The 20,699-nt window shown below is 38.7% G+C and overlaps 1 protein-coding gene across 1 annotated transcript in view; it reads left to right on the top strand.

Annotated features, from left to right (window-relative positions):
- LOC139754732 (glucose-6-phosphate exchanger SLC37A2-like) overlaps window positions 1-20,699 on the top strand; it is a 51,756-nt gene that overhangs the window by 9,880 nt on the left and 21,177 nt on the right. The window contains 5 exon segments of the mRNA XM_071672439.1: window positions 2,862-2,940; window positions 5,459-5,516; window positions 5,518-5,595; window positions 11,057-11,138; window positions 14,158-14,363. Coding sequence (XP_071528540.1) covers window positions 2,862-2,940; window positions 5,459-5,516; window positions 5,518-5,595; window positions 11,057-11,138; window positions 14,158-14,363 — 503 coding nt within the window.

Genomic DNA, 20,699 nt, shown 5'->3' with positions numbered 1-20,699 from the left:
CACAGGCGAGTAACACAATAATTTTTGTGTAAAGAAATAATAAGGCACTTACCAAAGCTTTTGTTGATGGTACCTGTTGTAGGTGTTCAGTGTTGTAAATGGAAATGGTGAAGAGCTTGTAGATTTATGTGCTGAAAAAGGACTGATGATTGGGAATACCTGGTTTAAAAAGTGAGATATACATAAGTATACTTATGTAAGTAGGAGAGATGGCCAGAGAGCGTTATTGGATTACGTGTTAATTGACAGGCGTGCGAAAGAGAGACTTTTGGATGTTAATGTGCTGAGAGGTGCAACTGGAGGGATGTCTGATCATTATCTTGTGGAGGCTAAGGTGAAGATTTGTATGGGTTTTCAGAAAAGAAGAGTGAATGTTGGGGTGAAGAGGGTGGTGAGAGTAAGTGAGCTTGGGAAGGAGACCTGTGTGAGGAAGTACCAGGAGAGACTGAGTACAGAATGGAAAAAGGTGAGAACAATGGAAGTAAGGGGAGTGGGGGAGGAATGGGATGTATTTAGGGAATCAGTGATGGATTGCGCAAAAGATGCTTGTGGCATGAGAAGAGTGGGAGGTGGGTTGATTAGAAAGGGTAGTGAGTGGTGGGATGAAGAAGTAAGAGTATTAGTGAAAGAGAAGAGAGAGGCATTTGGACGATTTTTGCAGGGAAAAAATGCAATTGAGTGGGAGATGTATAAAAGAAAGAGACAGGAGGTCAAGAGAAAGGTGCAAGAGGTGAAAAAAAGGGCAAATGAGAGTTGGGGTGAGAGAGTATCATTAAATTTTAGGGAGAATAAAAAGATGTTCTGGAAGGAGATAAATAAAGTGCGTAAGACAAGGGAGCGAATGGGAACTTCAGTGAAGGGCGCAAATGGGGAGGTGATAACAAGTAGTGGTGATGTGAGAAGGAGATGGAGTGAGTATTTTGAAGGTTTGTTGAATGTGTTTGATGATAGAGTGGCAGATATAGGGTGTTTTGGTCGAGGTGGTGTGCAAAGTGAGAGGGTTAGGGAAAATGATTTGGTAAACAGAGAAGAGGTAGTAAAAGCTTTGCGGAAGATGAAAGCCGGCAAGGCAGCAGGTTGGGACGGTATTGCAGTGGAATTTATTAAAAAAGGGGGTGACTGTATTGTTGACTGGTTGGTAAGGTTATTTAATGTATGTATGACTCATGGTGAGATGCCTGAGGATTGGCGGAATGCGTGCATAGTGCCATTGTACAAAGGCAAAGGGGATAAGAGTGAGTGCTCAAATTACAGAGGTATAAGTTTGTTGAGTATTCCTGGTAAATTATATGTGAGGGTATTGATTGAGAGGGTGAAGGCATGTACAGAGCATCAGATTGGGGAAGAGCAGTGTGGTTTCAGAAGTGGTAGAGGATGTGTGGATCAGGTGTTTGCTTTGAAGAATGTATGTGAGAAATACTTAGAAAAGCAAATGGATTTGTATGTAGCATTTATGGATCTGGAGAAGGCATATGATAGAGTTGATAGAGATGCTCTGTGGAAGGTATTAAAAATATATGGTGTGGGAGGAAAGTTGTTAGAAGCAGTGAAAAGTTTTTATCGAGGATGTAAGGCATGTGTACGTGTAGGAAGAGAGGAAAGTGATTGGTTCTCAGTGAATGTAGGTTTGCGGCAGGGGTGTGTGATGTCTCCATGGTTGTTTAATTTGTTTATGGATGGGGTTGTTAGGGAGGTGAATGCAAGAGTTTTGGAAAGAGGGGCAAGTATGAAGTCTGTTGGGGATGAGAGAGCTTGGGAAGTGAGTCAGTTGTTGTTCGCTGATGATACAGCGCTGGTGGCTGATTCATGTGAGAAACTGCAGAAGCTGGTGACTGAGTTTGGTAAAGTGTGTGGAAGAAGAAAGTTAAGAGTAAATGTGAATAAGAGCAAGGTTATTAGGTACAGTAGGGTTGAGGGTCGAGTCAATTAGGAGGTGAGTTTGAATGGAGAAAAACTGGAGGAAGTGAAGTGTTTTAGATATCTGGAAGTGGATCTGGCAGCGGATGGAACCATGGAAGCGGAAGTGGATCATAGGGTGGGGGAGGAGGCGAAAATTCTGGGGGCCTTGAAGAATGTGTGGAAGTCGAGAACATCATCTCGGAAAGCAAAAATGGGTATGTTTGAAGGAATAGTGGTTCCAACAATGTTGTATGGTTGCGAGGCGTGGGCTATGGATAGAGTTGTGCGCAGGAGGATGGATGTGCTGGAAATGAGATGTTTGAGGACAATGTGTGGTGTGAGGTGGTTTGATCGAGTGAGTAACGTAAGGGTAAGAGAGATGTGTGGAAATAAAAAGAGCGTGGTTGAGAGAGCAGAAGAGGGTGTTTTGAAGTGGTTTGGGCACATGGAGAGAATGAGTGAGGAAAGATTGACCAAAAGGATATATGTGTCGGAGGTGGAGGGAACGAGGAGAAGAGGGAGACCAAATTGGAGGTGGAAAGATGGAGTGAAAAAGATTTTGTGTGATCGGGGCCTGAACATGCAGGAGGGTGAAAGGAGGGCAAGGAATAGAGTGAATTGGAGCGATATGGTATACCGGGGTTGACGTGCTGTCAGTGGATTGAATCAAGGCATGTGAAGCGTCTGGGGTAAACCATGGAAAGCTGTGTAGGTATGTATATTTGCGTGTGTGGACGTATGTATATACATGTGTATGGGGGGGGTTGGGCCATTTCTTTCGTCTGTTTCCTTGCGCTACCTCACAAATGCGGGAGACAGCGACAAAGTATAATAAATAAATAAATAAATAGATAACCTGTTGTAGGTGTGGGGCTGGAAGTGGTGGTAGAGGTAACTAAAAACTTAGCATTCAGTTAGCAAATTAAATATATATGACTTTTTCATTTCTGTTGTTTCCCCAGATGGAGAAAATTCAGCAACTCTGTTGGGGACCATAGACTCCGCTTTCTTGTTTGCTTATGCTTTTGGCATGTTTATCAGGTAAGGAATCATCATTTTGGTAGAATGAATCTCGAGAGAGACTGAGCACTTGCTTTTATATCTTATTTTAAAATGTATTTATGACATGTTACTAGATATAGATAGATCAGATGTGCTTTTTAGAAGAAGCTTTTGACCTTTTTGCAAGCATATTCTGTTTCCAGGGCTAGTTTCCTAATAATGTCATTTTACCATGAAAAATTTTCATGATCTTTTTCACTGCTTTTTTGCATGTGAAGATTGGCTTATATGACCACTTCGATGTGATTTAGCTTAATGTTTGGTAAATCGATATTCATAATGCAGTAATACCATTCTGACACTTATATCCTCTTTGTCAGCCTATCCACACTCATTCTCTCTATATGTCCAAACTGTTTAATCACACCCTACCTCTTCTGCTTTATTACTGTGTCTTTCTTATTGTGTCTTACTCGATCATCCTTCACACACTGCTTATTCTCAGACATTTCATTTCCACTATATTTACCCTCTTCTTTAGTCTCATCTAGAGCCCATGCCTCGCATACATGCATCACTATTGGGATTACTGTACCTTCCAACATGCCCATCTTTGCCCTCCTAGAGTGTGACCTCACTTTCCACACATTCTTCACTACTCCCAGGATCCATGCCTCTTCACCCTCCTTATGACTCACTTCACCTCCCATGGTTCCATTTGCTGCCATGTCCACTGCCATGTATCTAAAGCACTTAACTTTTTACAAGTTTTCTCTGTTCAAACTCACAACCCAACTAACCTGTTTCTCTCCAGTGCTAAACCTAAAATCCTTGATTTTATTCACATTTATTCTCAACCTTCTTGCTCCACATACTTTACCAGTCTCAGACACCACTTTCTGCAGTTTCTTACTTGAATCCACCTCCATCTATCTTTCATCAGCAAACAAAAAAATGACTCACCTCCCAGGCCTCCACACCCACCAGACTGCATAACTTCCCCTCTCTCAAAGATCTTTGCATTCATCTCCTCACCACACCTTCCATGAACAGATTAGACAGCCATGTGACATCACACACCCCTGCCACAGACTCACCTTCACCTGGAACCACCCACCCTCTTTTCTACCTACAGGCACACATACCTTACTCTCTCGATAAAAACTCCTAATAGCATTTCTCCCATATCATAAATTCATAACATCTTCCAAAAAACATCTTTGTCAATCCTCTCAGAGCAACATACTAATTGTAGTGCACGCCTCCTCCATATCTAAGTTGGGGGCCATACTGTTTGTTTTGTTTCGACTATCTATGTGTATCTCTAACACCCTTTCCCTCAGGGAACTCCCATCAAAGAGGTGGCCACAGCAAAAGAGTCTCCACTAATCCCTGTCCTCACATGTCTCCCTTGCTTGCATACACTATTCCATGCATTCTTCCACCATTTCTCTCCCTGTAGTATTCTTCCATTCTGTTTCCCATTAACTGTTGATGGCATATAGTTGGGGATGTTGATTTGCCCAAATGGTATCAAAATTTTATGTATATCCAATTAAGGTCCAGTATACCTCTCCAAAGCAACAAATTGACAGCTGAATAATTCTACTCGTGTGACTGAGTTTAAAACTATTCTTCTTATATTGAGTCTCCAGAAACAAGTTTCCAGGGGAAACTGCCAGTAAAAGTGCCTCTGTGACACCACCTAGACCTTTCTCATGAATCTTTCTTTGGAGGATATTGTGATAAAGGGTCTTCAGAATTTTTTTTCACCATCGTATGTGATATATATACAATATCTGTAATTAGACTTTGTGGGTATTCCCTGTACAGCTCTAAGGACTCCTCCTACTAAATAGAAGGTTTTCTTGTCCTTCCTCAACTCACCAAGAGAAGAGAAATTTAGCTTTTAGATTTTTGGAAAACCTTTCTTTCTTGGAGGCAGTGGCCGTGAGTAACTTTTGTTTTTCCTGCCCTGCCCAGCCTTCCCCTCATTTTTAGAAAAGCTGTGGATTCAATGAGGTTGATCTGGCTAGGAGGACAGATGCTGTCTGGTAGTAGGTACTCATTGGCTGAGGCAGCTTGAATCGACTAAATGGCCTTGGTAGTTTGTTACAGGAAGGGTATTGAAATCATGTATTGCTTTAATTACTAGGGGCTCTGATGAATTGCACCAAACTGTAATGCAGTTTACTCGCCAAGGTTGTATCTCTTTTTCCTGCAGACACCACCTCAGAGAAAAAAGATTTTTCACACTTCAAAACTTTTTTTTTCATAAGTATGATGGTATAATAACGACTGAATGTTACATCAGGTTTGCACATGGATATGTGGGTGATAATTGACTGTTGATGGCAGATAGTTGGAGATGTTGATTTGTTTGAATGGTTTCTAAATTCTCTACAACCAATTCAGGTCCAGTATACATTTCCAGGGATGGATAGTCATCTGTTATTATGATCAGAGCAATCATCTTTGAAAATAATGTATGTAATCTAATCTTAGTGTCTTTGATATATTTTAGCATTTACAAATACGTCATGTTTTCAACCAACAGTGGGATTGTGGCAGAGAGGATTGACCTACGCTACTTTCTGTCAGTGGGCATGATACTTTTCTGGTGCTTTCTGCTGCATGTTTGGTCTTGGATACACTTTATCCATCCACCAGTTGTGGTTCTATGTACTAGCACAGGTAAAAAGTTCAGCTTTTGTTAGTTTTCTTCATATGCAGTTTGACTATGAATGAAATTCACCCAGTAGGCAGTCCACACAAGAAAGAAATTAGGTATTTGTGGTTATAATCAGTTAATCATTATTGTTGGTTTCATAACCAATTAATTACAATTGTGTTCAATGAAGCTAATATACAACTTGTTGATTTACATTTAGACAGACAAATTCCATTTTCTTTCTTGGTCTGGCAGCCAGTGTACAGCAGCACCTTTATTAACATCAAAGATTTTGGTTGGAAATATTTTTTTTTATTTCTATTTTCTTGCTGTTTTAATAACTCACCTTAAATAATGGTGGATACCCAAAATTTTGGCTTTTCAGTAAGCTGTAATTACGGAGCAAAAAAAAAAAAGAAAGGGAATATGCATATTGTCATGAAATTGCCCTCTTTACATTAACAGATGATTGGTGCTTTCTTTTTTGAGTTCCAAAATCATGATAAGAGAGGTTGTATGCATTCCTGATCTTCTCGTTTCTGCACCAATCCCTAACCATTGTCTGGCCAAAGCTTTAGTTTTTTGGTACTCTTATAACTGATTCACATCTCGCGGGCATCAATCTCTGCTTTAAGGGTTACACTCAAGTTTTCCATCCCTTAAAGGTTGCCAAAATTACTTTACCCATAGTTGACATGATATGTACTTGCCACTGTAACAAGAATATTATTAAAGTCAGTGATATGTCCAAATCATTTGAATCTGAATTAATGCTGACTGCTATATACTTTTATGTCTTGATTTGCAGAGACACAGTCTAAGGGGAAAAGATATTAAAACGTCAAGTACACCCTGATAGCAAGAGACTGTAGTCTTCTGTTTTGAGATGGGTGTGTTTGCAAGGTATTCATGGGTTACCACATATTTACAGATTAATTACTAAAGATGAGCTAATGCACTGCTATACTAAGGGACTTTGAGTTATGTTGACAGTAATAAATGTGATGAGTTTGAAGTTTTATAGACAATGATAAGTGTGATAATTATGAAGACAGTTAATCATGTGTAAGGTTTACCAGATTTCCTGATAATTGTAGTCACTTATGTTAGAATAACTTACATTTTTCACTGCAAGGAGGACTGATAAAGGTTATTATATTTATATATTTATTTTGCTTTGTCACTGTCTCCCGCGTTAGCAAGGTAGCGCAAGGAAACGGATGAAAGAATGGCCCAACCCACCCACATACACATGTATATACATACACGTCCACACACGCAAGTATACATACATGTACATCTCAACGTATACATATATATACACACACAGACATATACATATATACACATGTACATAATTCATACTGTCTGGCTATATTCATTCCCATCGCCACCTCGCCACACATGAAATAACAACCCCCTCCCCCCTCATGTGTGCGAGGTAGCGCTAAGAAAAGACAACAAAGGCCCCATTCGTTCACACTCAGTCTCTAGCTGTCATGTACTAATGCACCGAAACCACAGCTCCCTTTCCACATCCAGGCCCCACACAACTTTCCATGGTTTACCCCAGACGCTTCAGATAGATAGATAGATAGATAGATAGATAGTTTATTGACCACAACAAGATAAGATTGACATTAAGCATACATAAATACAATTAAACGTTAAATCTAAAGTAACAATAATTACTGAATAATCACATGCCCTGGTTTGATCCATTGACAGCACGTCAACCCCGGTATACCACGTCGTTCCAATTCACTCTATTCCTTGCACGCCTTTCACCCTCCTGCATGTTCAGGCCCTGATCACTCAAAATTTTTTTCACTCCATCTTTCCACCTCCAGTTTGGTCTCCCACTTCTCGTTCCCTCCACCTCTGACACATATATCATCTTGGTCAATCTTTCCTCACTCATTCTCTCCATGTAACCAAACCATTTCAAAACACCCTCTTCTGCTCTCTCAACCACACTCTTTTTATTACCACACATCTCTCTTACCCTGTTATTACTTACTCAATCAAACCACCTCACACCACATATTGTCCTCAAACATCTCTTTTCCAGCACATCCACCCTCCTGCGCACAACTCTATCCATAGCCCACGCCTTGCAACCATACAACATTGTTGGAACCACTATTCCTTCAAACATACCCATTTTTGCTTTCGGAGATAATGTTCTCGACTTCCAAACATTCTTCAAGGCTCCCAGAATTTTTGCCCCCTCCCCCACCCTATGATTCACTTCCACTTCCATGGTTCCATCTGCTGCCAAATGCACTCCCAGATATCTAAAACACTTCACTTCCTCCAGTTTTTCTCCATTCAAACTTACCTCCTAATTGACTTGACCCTTAACCCTACTGTACCTAATAACCTTGCTGTTATTCACATTTACTCTGAACTTTCTTCTTTCACACACTTCACCAAACTCAGTCATCAGCTTCTGCAGTTTCTCACATGAATCAGCCTCCAGCGCTGTATCATCAGCGAACGACAACTGACTCACTTCCCAAGCTCTCTCATCCCCAACAGACTGCATACTTGCCCCTCTTTCCAAAACTCTTGCATTCACCTCCCTAACAACCTCATCCATAAACAAATTAAACAACCATGGAGACATCACACACCCCTGCCGCAAACCTACATTCACGGAGAACCAATCACTTTCCTCTTTCCTACACGTACACATACCTTACATCCTCGATAAAAACTTTTCACTGCTTCTAACAACTTGCCTCTCACACCATATATTCTTAATACCTTCCACAGAGCATCTCTATCAACTCTTATCATATGCCTTCTCCAGATCCATAAATGCTACATACAAATCTATTTGCTTTTCTAAGTATTTCTCACATACATTCCTCAAAGCAAACACCTCATCCACACATCCTCTACCACTTCTGAAACCACACTGCTCTTTCCCAATCTTATGCTCTGTACATGCCTTCACCCTCTCAATCAATTCCCTCCCATATAATTTACCAGGAATACTCAACAAACTTATACCTCTGTAATTTGAGCACTCACCTTTGTCCCCTTTGCCTTTGTACAATGGCACTATGCAAGCATTCTGCCAATCCTCAGGCACCTCACTATGAATCATACATACATTGAATAACCTTAACAACTAGTCAACAATACAGTCACCCCCTTTTTTTATAAATTCCACTGCAATACCATCCAAACCCGCTGCCTTGCCGGCTTTCATCTTCCGCAAAGCTTTTACTGCCTCTTCTCTGTTTACCAAATCATTTTCCCTAACCCTCTCACTTTGCACACCACCTCGACCAAAACACCCTATATCTGCCACTCTCTCATCAAACACATTCAACAAACCTTCAAAATACTCACTCCATCTCCTTCTCACATCACCACTACTTGCTATCACCTCCCCATTAGCCCCCTTCACTGAAGTTCCCATTTGTTCCCTTGTCTTACACTCTTTATTTGCCTCCTTCCAAAACATCTTTCTATTCTCCCTAAAATTTAATGACACTCTCTCACCCCATCTCTCATTTGCCCTCTTTTTCACCTCTTGCACCTTTCTCTTGACCTCCTGCCTCTTTCTTATATACATCTCCCACTCATTTGCATTATTTCCCTGCAAAAATCGTCCAAATGCCTCTCTCTTCTCTCTCACTAATAATCTTACTTCTTCATCCCACCACTCACTACCCTTTCTAATCTGCCCACCTCCCATGCTTCTCATGCCACAAGCATCTTTTGCGCAATGCATCACTGCTTCCCTAAATGCATCCCATTCCTTCCCCACTCCCCTTACCTCCTTTGTTCTCACCTTTTTCCTTTCTGTACTCAGTCTCTCCTGGTACTTCCTCACACAAGTCTCCTTCCCAAGCTCACTTACTCTCACCACTCTCTTCACCCCAACATTCTCTCTTTTTTTCTGAAAACCTTTATTAATCTTCACCTTCGCTTCCACAAGATAATGATCAGGCATCCCTCCAGTTGCACTTCTCAGCACATTAACATCCAAAAGTCTCTCTTTTGCGCGCCTATCAATTAACACGTAATCCAATAACGCTCTCTGTCCATATCTCCTACTTACATACGTATACTTATGTATCTCTCTCTTTTTAAACCAGGTATTCCCAATCACCAGTCCTTTTTCAGCACATAAATCTACAAGCTCTTCACCTTTTCCATTTACAACACTGAACACCCCATGTATACCAATTATTCCCTCAACTGCCACATTACTCACCTTTGCATTCAAATCACCCATCACTATAACTCAGTCTCGTGCATCAAAACCACTAACACATTCATTCAGCTGCTCCCAAAACACTTGCCTCTCATGATCTTTCTTCTCATGCCCAGGTGCATATGCACCAATAATCACCCATCTCTCTTAATCAACTTTCAGTTTTACCCATATCAATCTAGAGTTTATTTTCTTACACTCTATCACATACTCCCACCACTCGTGTTTCAGTAATAGTGCTACTCCTTCCCTTGCTCTTGTCCTCTCACTAACCCCTGACTTTACTCCCAAGACATTCCCAAACCACTCTTCCCCTTTACCCTTAAGCTTCGTTTCACTCAGAGCTAATACATCCAGGCTCCTTTCCTCCAACATACTACCTATCTCTCCTTTTTTCTCATCTTGGTTACATCCACACACATGTAGACACCCCAATCTGAGCCTTGGAGGAGGATGAGCACTTCCCGCATGACTCCTTCTTCTGTTTCCCCTTTTAGAGAATTAAAATACAAGGAGGGGAGGGTTTCTATCCCCCCTGATAAAGGTATTGACATCATTACAGGATCCCCTCAGGACAGAGAAGCATTAGTATTGAATTTTGAAGATGAAGTTGTAAGATGCTAATTTGATTATGGAAAAAGTTCCAATATGATGAAGCTTTTCATTAATATCTGGCTGATTTGGTAATCCAGAATTACTTGTAAACCACCACTTATGGCTAGTATTTTTTGTATCTGCTATGTTTTCATGTATGGTCACCAGTAGATAACTAGGCTTTTTCTGCTTAAACTATGTTTGGTGTTTCGATTGTATTTGAAAAGATTCATTTGTCTTTATTTAATAGTTTCAAGTTTTACACAAGATCTTTGGAAAAACAGTCATATTTGATTGTGAATCTTTTTTAAGGTAAACATTCAATTCTGAATCATCTTAAACTTTAACATGTTGGTAGAGAAGGTGTATCTATGGAGGGAAGTTGGATGGTGTAAAATTCTCCTTTTGATATACCTGTATTTTTTCTTATTTGGGGGAGGAGTATCCTGCAATAGGGAGTGATCATGGTATTCCAGTCAGCATCCTATGCTCTCAAGTTACTGACAAGCACACCAGCTCTTGTTCATAGATTGAATGAAATTATGGAGAATGCAGTAACTGAATATTTCATGTGGATTTAGATTTCAGAAATATAACATTTCCTAACATCCTCATTTGTCAGTAAAGTATGAAATCATACTTCTGCTTCTTTACAGGTTCTTAGTGGAATCTGCCAAACCACAGGATGGCCAGGTGTTGTAGCAGCATTAGGAAATTGGTTTGGAAAAAGTAAACGAGGTAAGTGATCAAAAATATGCTACATTCATCTGCCTTGCTCTATGAGATGAACAATTGATTAACAACATTACATGCCTGATTTGAACTGCAAGATGGTTTATTTGCTTGCAGTTTCTAGTTGGGATATTTATTACAGAACATGACTGACTGTTTTAATACCTTAACCCTTTGGTTGCAGAATTAATTTCCAGGTGATTCCCAAGGAGTGTAAGTTCCCAAGTAAGATACAAAAACAGTAATTGGTCATTTTTATTACTTCTTTTTTTATCAAGGTAATGCCATAAAGTTTTTGTATCTAGTATTGCTGTTTCTTAAATACTTAAAAGAAAAAACTGAGGGCAGGGGGATAGAGATAGGAAAAGGAAATCTATGGATAATGCTTGCAGGATGGTATAAACTTAGTAAAACAAAAAAGCTTCCTCCTTACACATTGTAGTGAAAGGATTGTGAAGGGCCTGAAAAAAAATTTAATCGCCTTACTTAAAAGGACACCAAGCAGCACTGCATTGCCAACTCGTATCGTTAAGAACATTGTATGATGTCATCATTATACGTATATTGATATATATGCATTGTAGTACACCTTATACACTCATGCTGATGGATGAGCAGTAAAGGATGTGTGAAAGATTAAAGTGCTGGATTTAAAGGGATGATAAGCAGTCCTGCATTGCTAACTCATAAACTCTCATCAAAAGCATATCATCATTATTTTATCTTTATTTATGCTTTATAATGCATAACACACTTACTCTGCATATCTTGTATAATGCCCGGAAGTTACCTAAAGATAATGAAAACAAAGTAAAGAGAGAAGAGGGATAAGTGAATCACTACATGGATGGCAGCAGTTAGTTGACACAGTCATTGTTTGTGCGTGGGGTTTTAACCAGTATATCATGGAACTCTTGGGCCATTTTCTGGATGGGCGAGAGTCAGTGAACTGTATTAGACTTTTTTTTTTGTTCCCAGTTGTGGGCTGTAGCCATAATTCATGGTGAGAAGAAATGTGGTGAATTACCACTTGTAATTCGTGGCCAAAGGGTTGCTTTGCAGTGTTCTTTCTTGCATTAGTATGTTAACATATAAGGTGAATTGTGAAACATGGTATACTTTGTTAGTGGTATTTTGGAAACAGGAAAATTTTTTGTGATAATTGCAAATGGTTTATTCTGCCCATCTGTATTGCATTCATGTGGATTTTTCATGTTTTATACTTGATTGCCGTTTCCCTCATTAACGAGGTAGTGCCAGGAACAGACAAATAAAGGCCACATTTGTTCACATCCGTTCTCTATTTGTTTGTGTAATGCACTGAAACTATAGCTCCCTATCTACATCCAGGCCCCACAGACCTTTCCATGATTTACAGCAACTGCTTCACATGCCCTGTTTCAGTTCTTTGACAGCATGTCGACCCCTGCATATCACTTCTTTGTAATTCACTCTCTCCAATGCATGCCTTTTGCCCTCCAGCGTGTGTGTGCAGGCCTTGATCATTCAGAATCTTTTTTATTCCTTCTCCCCATCTCCAATTTGGTCTCCCCCTTCTTGTCCCTTTCATTTCTGACTTATATATCCTCTTTGTTAATCTCTCCTCACTTATTTTCTCTTGCTTTCCAAACCATTTCAGCACACCCCTTTAGCTCTCTTAACCACAGTTTTTATAACCATACTTCTCTTTTACCCTTTTATTACTTAGTTGATCAAACCACCTCACACCACATATTGTCATCATACATTTCATTTCCAATACAGCCACTGTCCTCTGCAGTTCACCTATAGCCGTGTTGGGACCACTTAACCTTCAAACATTCTTCAGTGCTCCTAGAACCTTCTCCCCCTCACCCACTTCCACTGGTGAGATGGGCCAGAAGGCAAGGGTGGGCTGGGCCAGAAAGGGAGAGTGGGATGAGTCTGAATGTGAAGGTAGGCTGGGTGTGAATTCATGGGTAGGATTGGTCCTTCCATGTTCCCCTTCGCCACCATATCCACTCCCTGATATCTTAAAACATTTCACTTCCAGTTTTTCTCCATCTATACTCACACCCAACTAAACCTAGTAACCTTGCTTTTATTCACATTTACCCTTATTTCCTCCATTCACACACACTTCCAAGCTCAGTCATCAACTGCAGTTTCTCACTCAGATCTGTCTCTGGTGCTGTCTCATCAGCAAACAGTACTTGACTCACTTCCCAAGCTCTCTTATCTCCCATCTCCGACAGATTGCATCCTCACGTTTCTGCATTTATCTACCTTCCCACCACATCCATAAACAAATCAAAAGCCATGGTGACATCACACACCCCTAATGCAGACTAACCTTCATTTGGAACCACTCAGTTATCTTTATCCAGGAAGCCCTTTCCTCGTATTAAAGAATATGGCATCATTAATTTTTTTGTAATAACTGTCATAGAAACTTTTGTGAGGTTACTTACATTGTAACTCATTTTGTTATTGGCAGTGGGGAGGGGAAGGGGAGATGAATATGCAAAGGATATTTGGATTGTAAGATCTTTCTAAGAACTGCATTTTTAGATTTAGTCAAAGAAGTGAATCGTGAGTAACAGTAAGGAAGCTGTTGTGAAAATTTTCCCTTTTGACATCTGTATTTGTCAGATATGGTAATGATATCATGATTGATTAGGGGGGAAAATTTTGAGAAAACATAAAGAGCTTATTTGTAGAGCTCAGGAATTGCTTCTGATGATGTTAGTGAATGAAAAGGACACAAGGATATATTGTCATTATTATTATGTAACCTCAGGACCTCCTTCTCCAATAACTATTGCAGCTTCAAGGCTGTGTGTGAGTAGGTAATTCCATGAAAGATTGTGTACTTTTTTGTATATGAGTTGTACTGGAGATTGGGGATTGACCATATAACTTGTTCTAAAGAAAAAGGCATTTAGCTACATATACCGTATTTAACACTTTAAGGAATTTAGCCGTGGTAACTAATGTAGATACACAAGACCGAATCATAGGAGTAAGATGTTTGTTTATATTCCAGGCTTGATCTTCGGTATTTGGAACTCTCATACCTCAGTTGGTAACATCCTTGGTACTCTGATTGCTGCAGCATTTGTAACAAACAACTGGGCTTTCTCATTTATTGTTCCTGGCATGATTATTGCATCTGTCGGGGTTGTGGTTCTTTTCTTCTTGATTCCTGAGCCAATGATGGTTGGCCTGCCGAACCCTAATTTGAAGAAAGAGGTAGGTTGTAATATATTGGAATATACTTGTAAGTATGAGTTGCATTTTGAGTTCATTGTGTGAATGGGAATTTTGTGGAAAATAAAGGTACTTTATATGTCTTATTGCATATTAAGATTGTATAGATACAGCTGTGTCAATGTTGAGTCATTCTCCTATATTAAATCATAAAACTCTAACTTCAAACTTTAACAGATTTTGTTATATTTCAGTTTTAAAACAAAAAGTTTTTTGGGCAAAAAAATACTTACAATTTTTGGTATTTTTTGAAGGGGAATAGGTTTGCTTGATAACCTCAGTATAAGGACTATTTTTCATGCTGGTTTTGAATCTGGGGTTGAAATATCATTTGGGAGTCTTTAAAAGGCCTCTTAAGTAATTAAATTAATTGGTTATTTTTTAGAATATTCTTTGATTGTTCACTTCATATTGAATGGGTATCTTTTGGCTTGGGGAAGCATTATGAGGTATTTTCCAATATTATTTCAAGTTCAGAAGCATTGGATTATATTATGTTTCAAAACAAAGTTTTTTTTGGGCTATGAAATACCATGAACAGTTGCCCGCAATTTTCCATAATTTTCGGAGGGTTATAGGTTTCCGTGATAACCTCACTGTATGGACTATCTTTCCATGCTGGATATGAATCTGGGGTTTGAAATATTGTTCATGGGCCATTAAAGCCAGTAATGGAGTATTTAAAGATTAATGTCAGTATTCGCCTTTTATTTATTTGGTATCTCTCAACCTGAAGTATTATGAGATATTTTCCATGATTATTTAGAGTACAGAGGCTTTTTATTATATTTTGGTTTTTATACAAAAAGTCTTTTGGGCTAGGAAATGCTCAGAACTAATACAATGCCTGCCATTTTTAGTAATTTTTTTATGATAAATAGATTTGCTTTATAACCTCCATATAAGGACTATTTTTCATATTGAATATGAATCTGGGGTTGAAATGTTTTTGGGTGTCATTAAGTACAGAAGCGTTTTGTTATTATTATCTTGAAATTTCAGTTTCAAAACAAAAAATTATTGGGTCAAAATATATCCAGCAGTTTTTCGTATTTTATAAAGGTAATTGATTTTCTTAATAACCTCATTATAAGGACTATTTTTCATGCTGAATTCGTATCTGGGATTGAAATATTGTTTTACGGCCATTAAGGCACATAATGAAGTATTTAAAATTCTCGTGATCATTCACTTCATATTTAGTAGATATCCCTTGGTTTGAGGAAGCATTGTGAGATATTTTCCATTATTATTTAGAGTACAGAAGGTTTTCATTGTATATTTCAGTTTTAAAACAAAGGTTTTTTGCCCTTAAGAAACTGGGAGTCTTGTTTAGTTGTGGATATTTCTTTTCTTCTGAACTGTTGCCATATTTATACAAAGGATTGATTTGTCCTTGTATGGAGTACTGCTCTCACATCTGGGGCAGTTCTAGCTCTGCATCCTTACTTGACAGAGTTTAGTCGAAAGTGGTTAGACTTATAAACTCTCCCAGGTTAACTTCAAAACTTGACCCTCTTTCCGTACGCTGCAGTGCTAGATCACTTTCCCTCTTCTGTAGGTATTACTTTGGATTTTGCTCTCAAGTGTTGGCCTTTTGTGCCTCCACCATTAGCTAAACCAGGCAATATGGCAAGCTGCTTCAGCACCATTACTGTGTGGCCAGTGGCTACTCAAATGTGGGCCGTCTTTCCCAATAACTTTGACCTGGCACATTGTAAAAGGCAGGTTTTTCACTTCCTCTAATTTTGTAAATACTTTCCTTTGTCCCCTCTTTTCCCCTTTCATAATCTTTTTCTATATTTCAATAAAGGCATGGCCTTGATTTGGACTTGTAAATACTTTTCTTTGTCCCCTCTTTTTCCCTTTCATAATCCTTTTCTATATTTCAATAAAGGCATGGCCTTGATTTGGACTTTTGTCCATTACTTGGACTTTAAGCATGAAAGATAAATCAATACGTCACTATGAAAATTTAACTTACCTTTCTAAAAACTTAACATACCTTTCCTAGAAGCAAAGTTTTTTGTAATTCTAAGTATGCTATTCTAGTTACACTTTGAGCCTCATGAGCCTCACACCAGCTGTTATTTGAATATCAACAAACATGATAATGTCCCATTTATACCATCCCATGCACACCAGTAGGTTCTGCTTCCTTCATAGCCTTTTTCATTGGTCAAACATCCATTCATGGCAGTGCCTTACCATCTCACAATCAGCCATTTTATGATGTTTCAAGCTGCAGTCCACATTGATATAGGTATACCTCTGTTAATTCTTGGGTGTTAAGGAGCTTAGGCTTACATTTACTTCACATTTTCCTTGATATTCATAACCATCAGCACTCTTACCTTGATCAGTATCATAGAATGAAATAAATGTTTAAAATTGCACACTGCGACTCCTCCTTATTTTCTAAACTCTGCACTAGCATTGCAAACAAGGTCATTGAACATCCAAAGCTAGTTTCATTGCATAGCTAAACTGATAGATTACCAAAGAAAGAATTGTACCCACACATCTCTTCCATGCTGTAGAAGCTGGCTAAGTGGGGCAGGCAATAAGGTATCATATTGTTCTAAAAGTAGGAACAGAAAAATGGGCCAAGTAAAGATTTTTTTCCTCTCAAGTTCAGTCTTCTGTGCCAGATTCTCCCTCACTTAGATGGGAAAGGATGAGCAAGTAAAAAGAAAGTCATAAACAAGCCAACCCAAAGAAATTTCCAAAATTACAGTAAGGGTGAAATAAGCAGTGATGTAAGTGTATCTTACAGAAGTGCTGAGAAGACTAGATACAGAAACCATTACAACCTTGAATATATGAAGTATTATTGATGGGTATATTTCACAGTGAAATGGTATGTTTAGAGATAGTGTAAAAAACAGTGATGAGTAAATGGGTGATGCCAAGCTTGTAAGCATAAACTTTGTCACCTTCATGATCAGCAGAAAGTATCAGACTGGAAGCAAAGTAGGAACACAAAATTGTGATGATAAAAGTGGACAAGAACAGCAGCGTCGAAATGCATTGTTGGATATTATTGTTAATATGGAGTTAGATACCATAAACAAAGGTATACTGGATGTTTTTGAATTTAGTTGCACATTTACAAAGGACTAGGGTGTAATTTTCACACTCATAAGGTGTTGTTATACATTTGCCACTTCCCTATCACCCAAACTTACTGCCCTTGTCAATAGAAGCATGTGATAGGTAGTCCCTTGCTTCTAAAAGGAAATGAACACAGGAGAAAGTTGTCTCATAAATGTGAAATTTATTCATTACTTTTCCACCCATCCATTCCCATTTTTTATAAAAGCAGTTGAGCCTTTAGCTGAGAATAATGTGAGCACTATTGATTACTGTGTATACGTTAGGGTAGAGAGTTTTACATTCATATTGCCCTGTCTCTTAACCTTTTATACATGTATCATGCCTTTACTCTTATGTATGTACACACAAACATGCACATTTCAGCCCAAGCTAGGTGGCCATTCATCAGCCATCCCCAGGGAGAGAATAAACACCTGGGCTGGGTGTAGGCCAACTGCTATGCTCAGGATCTGAACCCATGCAGGTGCAACCTGAGGCTGCCCTGTGCTGTCTCAAGGACTCATGGTTAATAATGCTAACCACAACACCTTGGAGACTTATATCTGATGCTTGTTGGCAGTCTCATCTGGAGGGAATTTGGGGGGGTATTTACAGACACAACTTTCTCTTTTTCAAAATGGATATCACCTTTTTGTTTCTTGAGTCGATTGTCTGGTGAACTATTTTATGATCTGTTTGTAGTTCCACAACAGTGTAGATGATAAAAGAACTTTGATTAAAAAGTATAGTATTTTAGTATCTTTTAGGAAGCTAAGGTATTCTGATGCAGTTTTGTAGCTCCTTAAGAATTGGTGCGAATATTTCTCTGATAGATATGTTAAGGGTGTTTGGACTTGAAAAGTAGTAATTTTATATGTCTGTGACTTCACAAAGGTTCATATGCTAATTGATACTTGTGATGGTCATAGAAAACTCACAGATTCATAAGTAATTGAAGACATGGCTGTATCTATGGGAGCTAAGAAATTTTAGCATAAATTTCGTAACTTCTTAACCCTTTCCATGCAGCATTGAGCACAACCACCTTACCATGAGGGAACTGGTATGATGCATTCTTCCCTCTTTGTGACTTTGGGAATCATGGTCTGAATTTTAAGGCAAAATTTTCACTTCCTCCAAAATTTGTTAATACTTTCCCTTGTCTCCTCTTTTTCTCATTCATAATGCTTTTCGTATTCCAATTAAGGCTTGGCCTTTATATGTAGTATAGGATACATCTAAGTTCTGAATTGCTTGTGAAATGATGAATCCATCTTTTCCGTGACAAGTGGCCATGATGGGCATGTGTACAGGAGACAAGGCTGTGATCCATTTGACCCCATGTACATTGCAAGCACTGTGAAGTTCCCTACTTCACATATGGTATGGAATTGTTCCCATTATTATGGTGTTAAGGACTTGGTAGTGTTGCTAAAGAATGAAATTATGAACAGATGTAATTACCTTGAGTGACTGTGTGACCATCTTCCAGGTTCATTTGAATGATGTAAGGCTGAAGCGTTCATGCAGGATTAGTCTCCCTGTCACACTGCCATACCAATCAATGATTGGTTTAAGGACTGTTCAGTGGAGTAGTAACTGGCCTGGGAATTCACCGGATTTGAATCCAACAGGAAACTTGTGGGCACTTATGAAAATGAAATTATGTAACAGAGATACTTTGTCGCTTTGTAAGCTGGAGGAGACCATTCATGAAATGTGGGCAAAGATGGGCCCTAAATAGCTTCAGAACCTTGCTGATTCAGTTCCTGGTCATTTCAAGGAGTTTATAAAGAGGAAAGCAAAACCAGTAAAGTACTAGTTGCTACCATTGGTTTTGGTGCATTATACATGACAACTAGAGAGTAAATTTGAGAAAATTTGGCCATTTCTTCATCTGTTGCTGTTGTTATATTGCTAATGCAAAAATGACAAAACACCTGACAAAAGATACATGTGTGTGTGTGTGTGTGTGTTTATTTTTTTCTTCTGTATGGGGAGGAAGTTTTATACTCGTGGGGCCCCATCTCTTGAACAGTCTCCTCTATTTTACAGCTTGGTAAGTTTGTATATGCTGTCTGCATTAACCACGTCCTCATTCTTTAAAATCCATTCATCCACCACAGTTATATTATAAAAGTACTTCTTTACATCCTTTTTAACAAGTTTGTTGCTCTATCCGTACATCTCTTGAAGAACTCTTCACTGTCAACACCATCAGTCTCTGTGTTTGGTATTTCATGGCCTTTCGCAACTGAGGTCATCTTAGCAACAATAGTAGTACAATCATAAAGGTTCATAGTTTAAAATATTCACCTTTGGGATTTGCTTGGAAATGTGAAGTGTATGAAAGTCAGATCCCATGTGGAAACTTGATAGAGGAAATGTGGCTCTTGTACAGAAAGGGTTAAGAATTTTTAATTTTTTTTCTTTTATGCTTATTTTAAGGCTATTTTGTTGTACGTGTTTATTAAAGATACATCTACATTGGAATCTCACTGTTTCACCTTGAAGGGGGTGTACAGAATTTAAGGAACTGTTTCCCTTTTCCTTTATGATTTTGAATTTTCAGCTGTTCATATTATGTTTGTTTAAGACACTTTTTTTTTTTAGCCATCTCATTTCTCTGTGCCATCTTTGCCTTATATATTAGCCAAACAAAAACACAAGACTTCAGTGGTGGTTGTGAGCCATTTGTTAAGTGTCAAGCATTTTAAACATACAGAAATGTCTGGGGAGATATTATGTGTGCCAGCATACCGTGAGGGCAGATATAGATGTACATTGTAGAGGTGAGTATGTAAGGTATGCAGAAGAAAGGATACCATATTCAAGTGTTTATTACTTCTGTATAGAGCACTCGTACAAAGAAAAAAATCACAGCCCCTTCTTAATTCCAATATTGATTTGGAAGGCCACTGTGGCCGTATCCTGTCCATCCTTACTCTTTCTTTAGAATACATTTAGAGTTCTCCAATGATGACCATCACCTTAGTTATAATTTTCACAGATGACTAGGAAAATCCCACTCATCATACAAGTTCAGTTTTTTAATTCAATGTTCATATAATTTTTTTTATTTTTATCTTTTTCATATGAGATTCCTACTTCTGCAGATAATTATTCTACCAGACAGTGAGATTCTACTGTGTTGTATGTGTATACTTGTCTCTGTGTGGAGTGCTTTATTTGTTTGTTATTACTGGTAAGTCAGAGAGAGAA

Source organism: Panulirus ornatus, chromosome 17 (assembly GCF_036320965.1).
Source record: "Panulirus ornatus isolate Po-2019 chromosome 17, ASM3632096v1, whole genome shotgun sequence".
In the NCBI taxonomy this organism is placed as follows: Eukaryota; Metazoa; Arthropoda; class Malacostraca; order Decapoda; family Palinuridae; genus Panulirus; species Panulirus ornatus.
The sequence above is the reverse complement of the archived record's forward strand: the minus strand, read 5'-3'. Positions and strand labels throughout refer to the sequence as shown.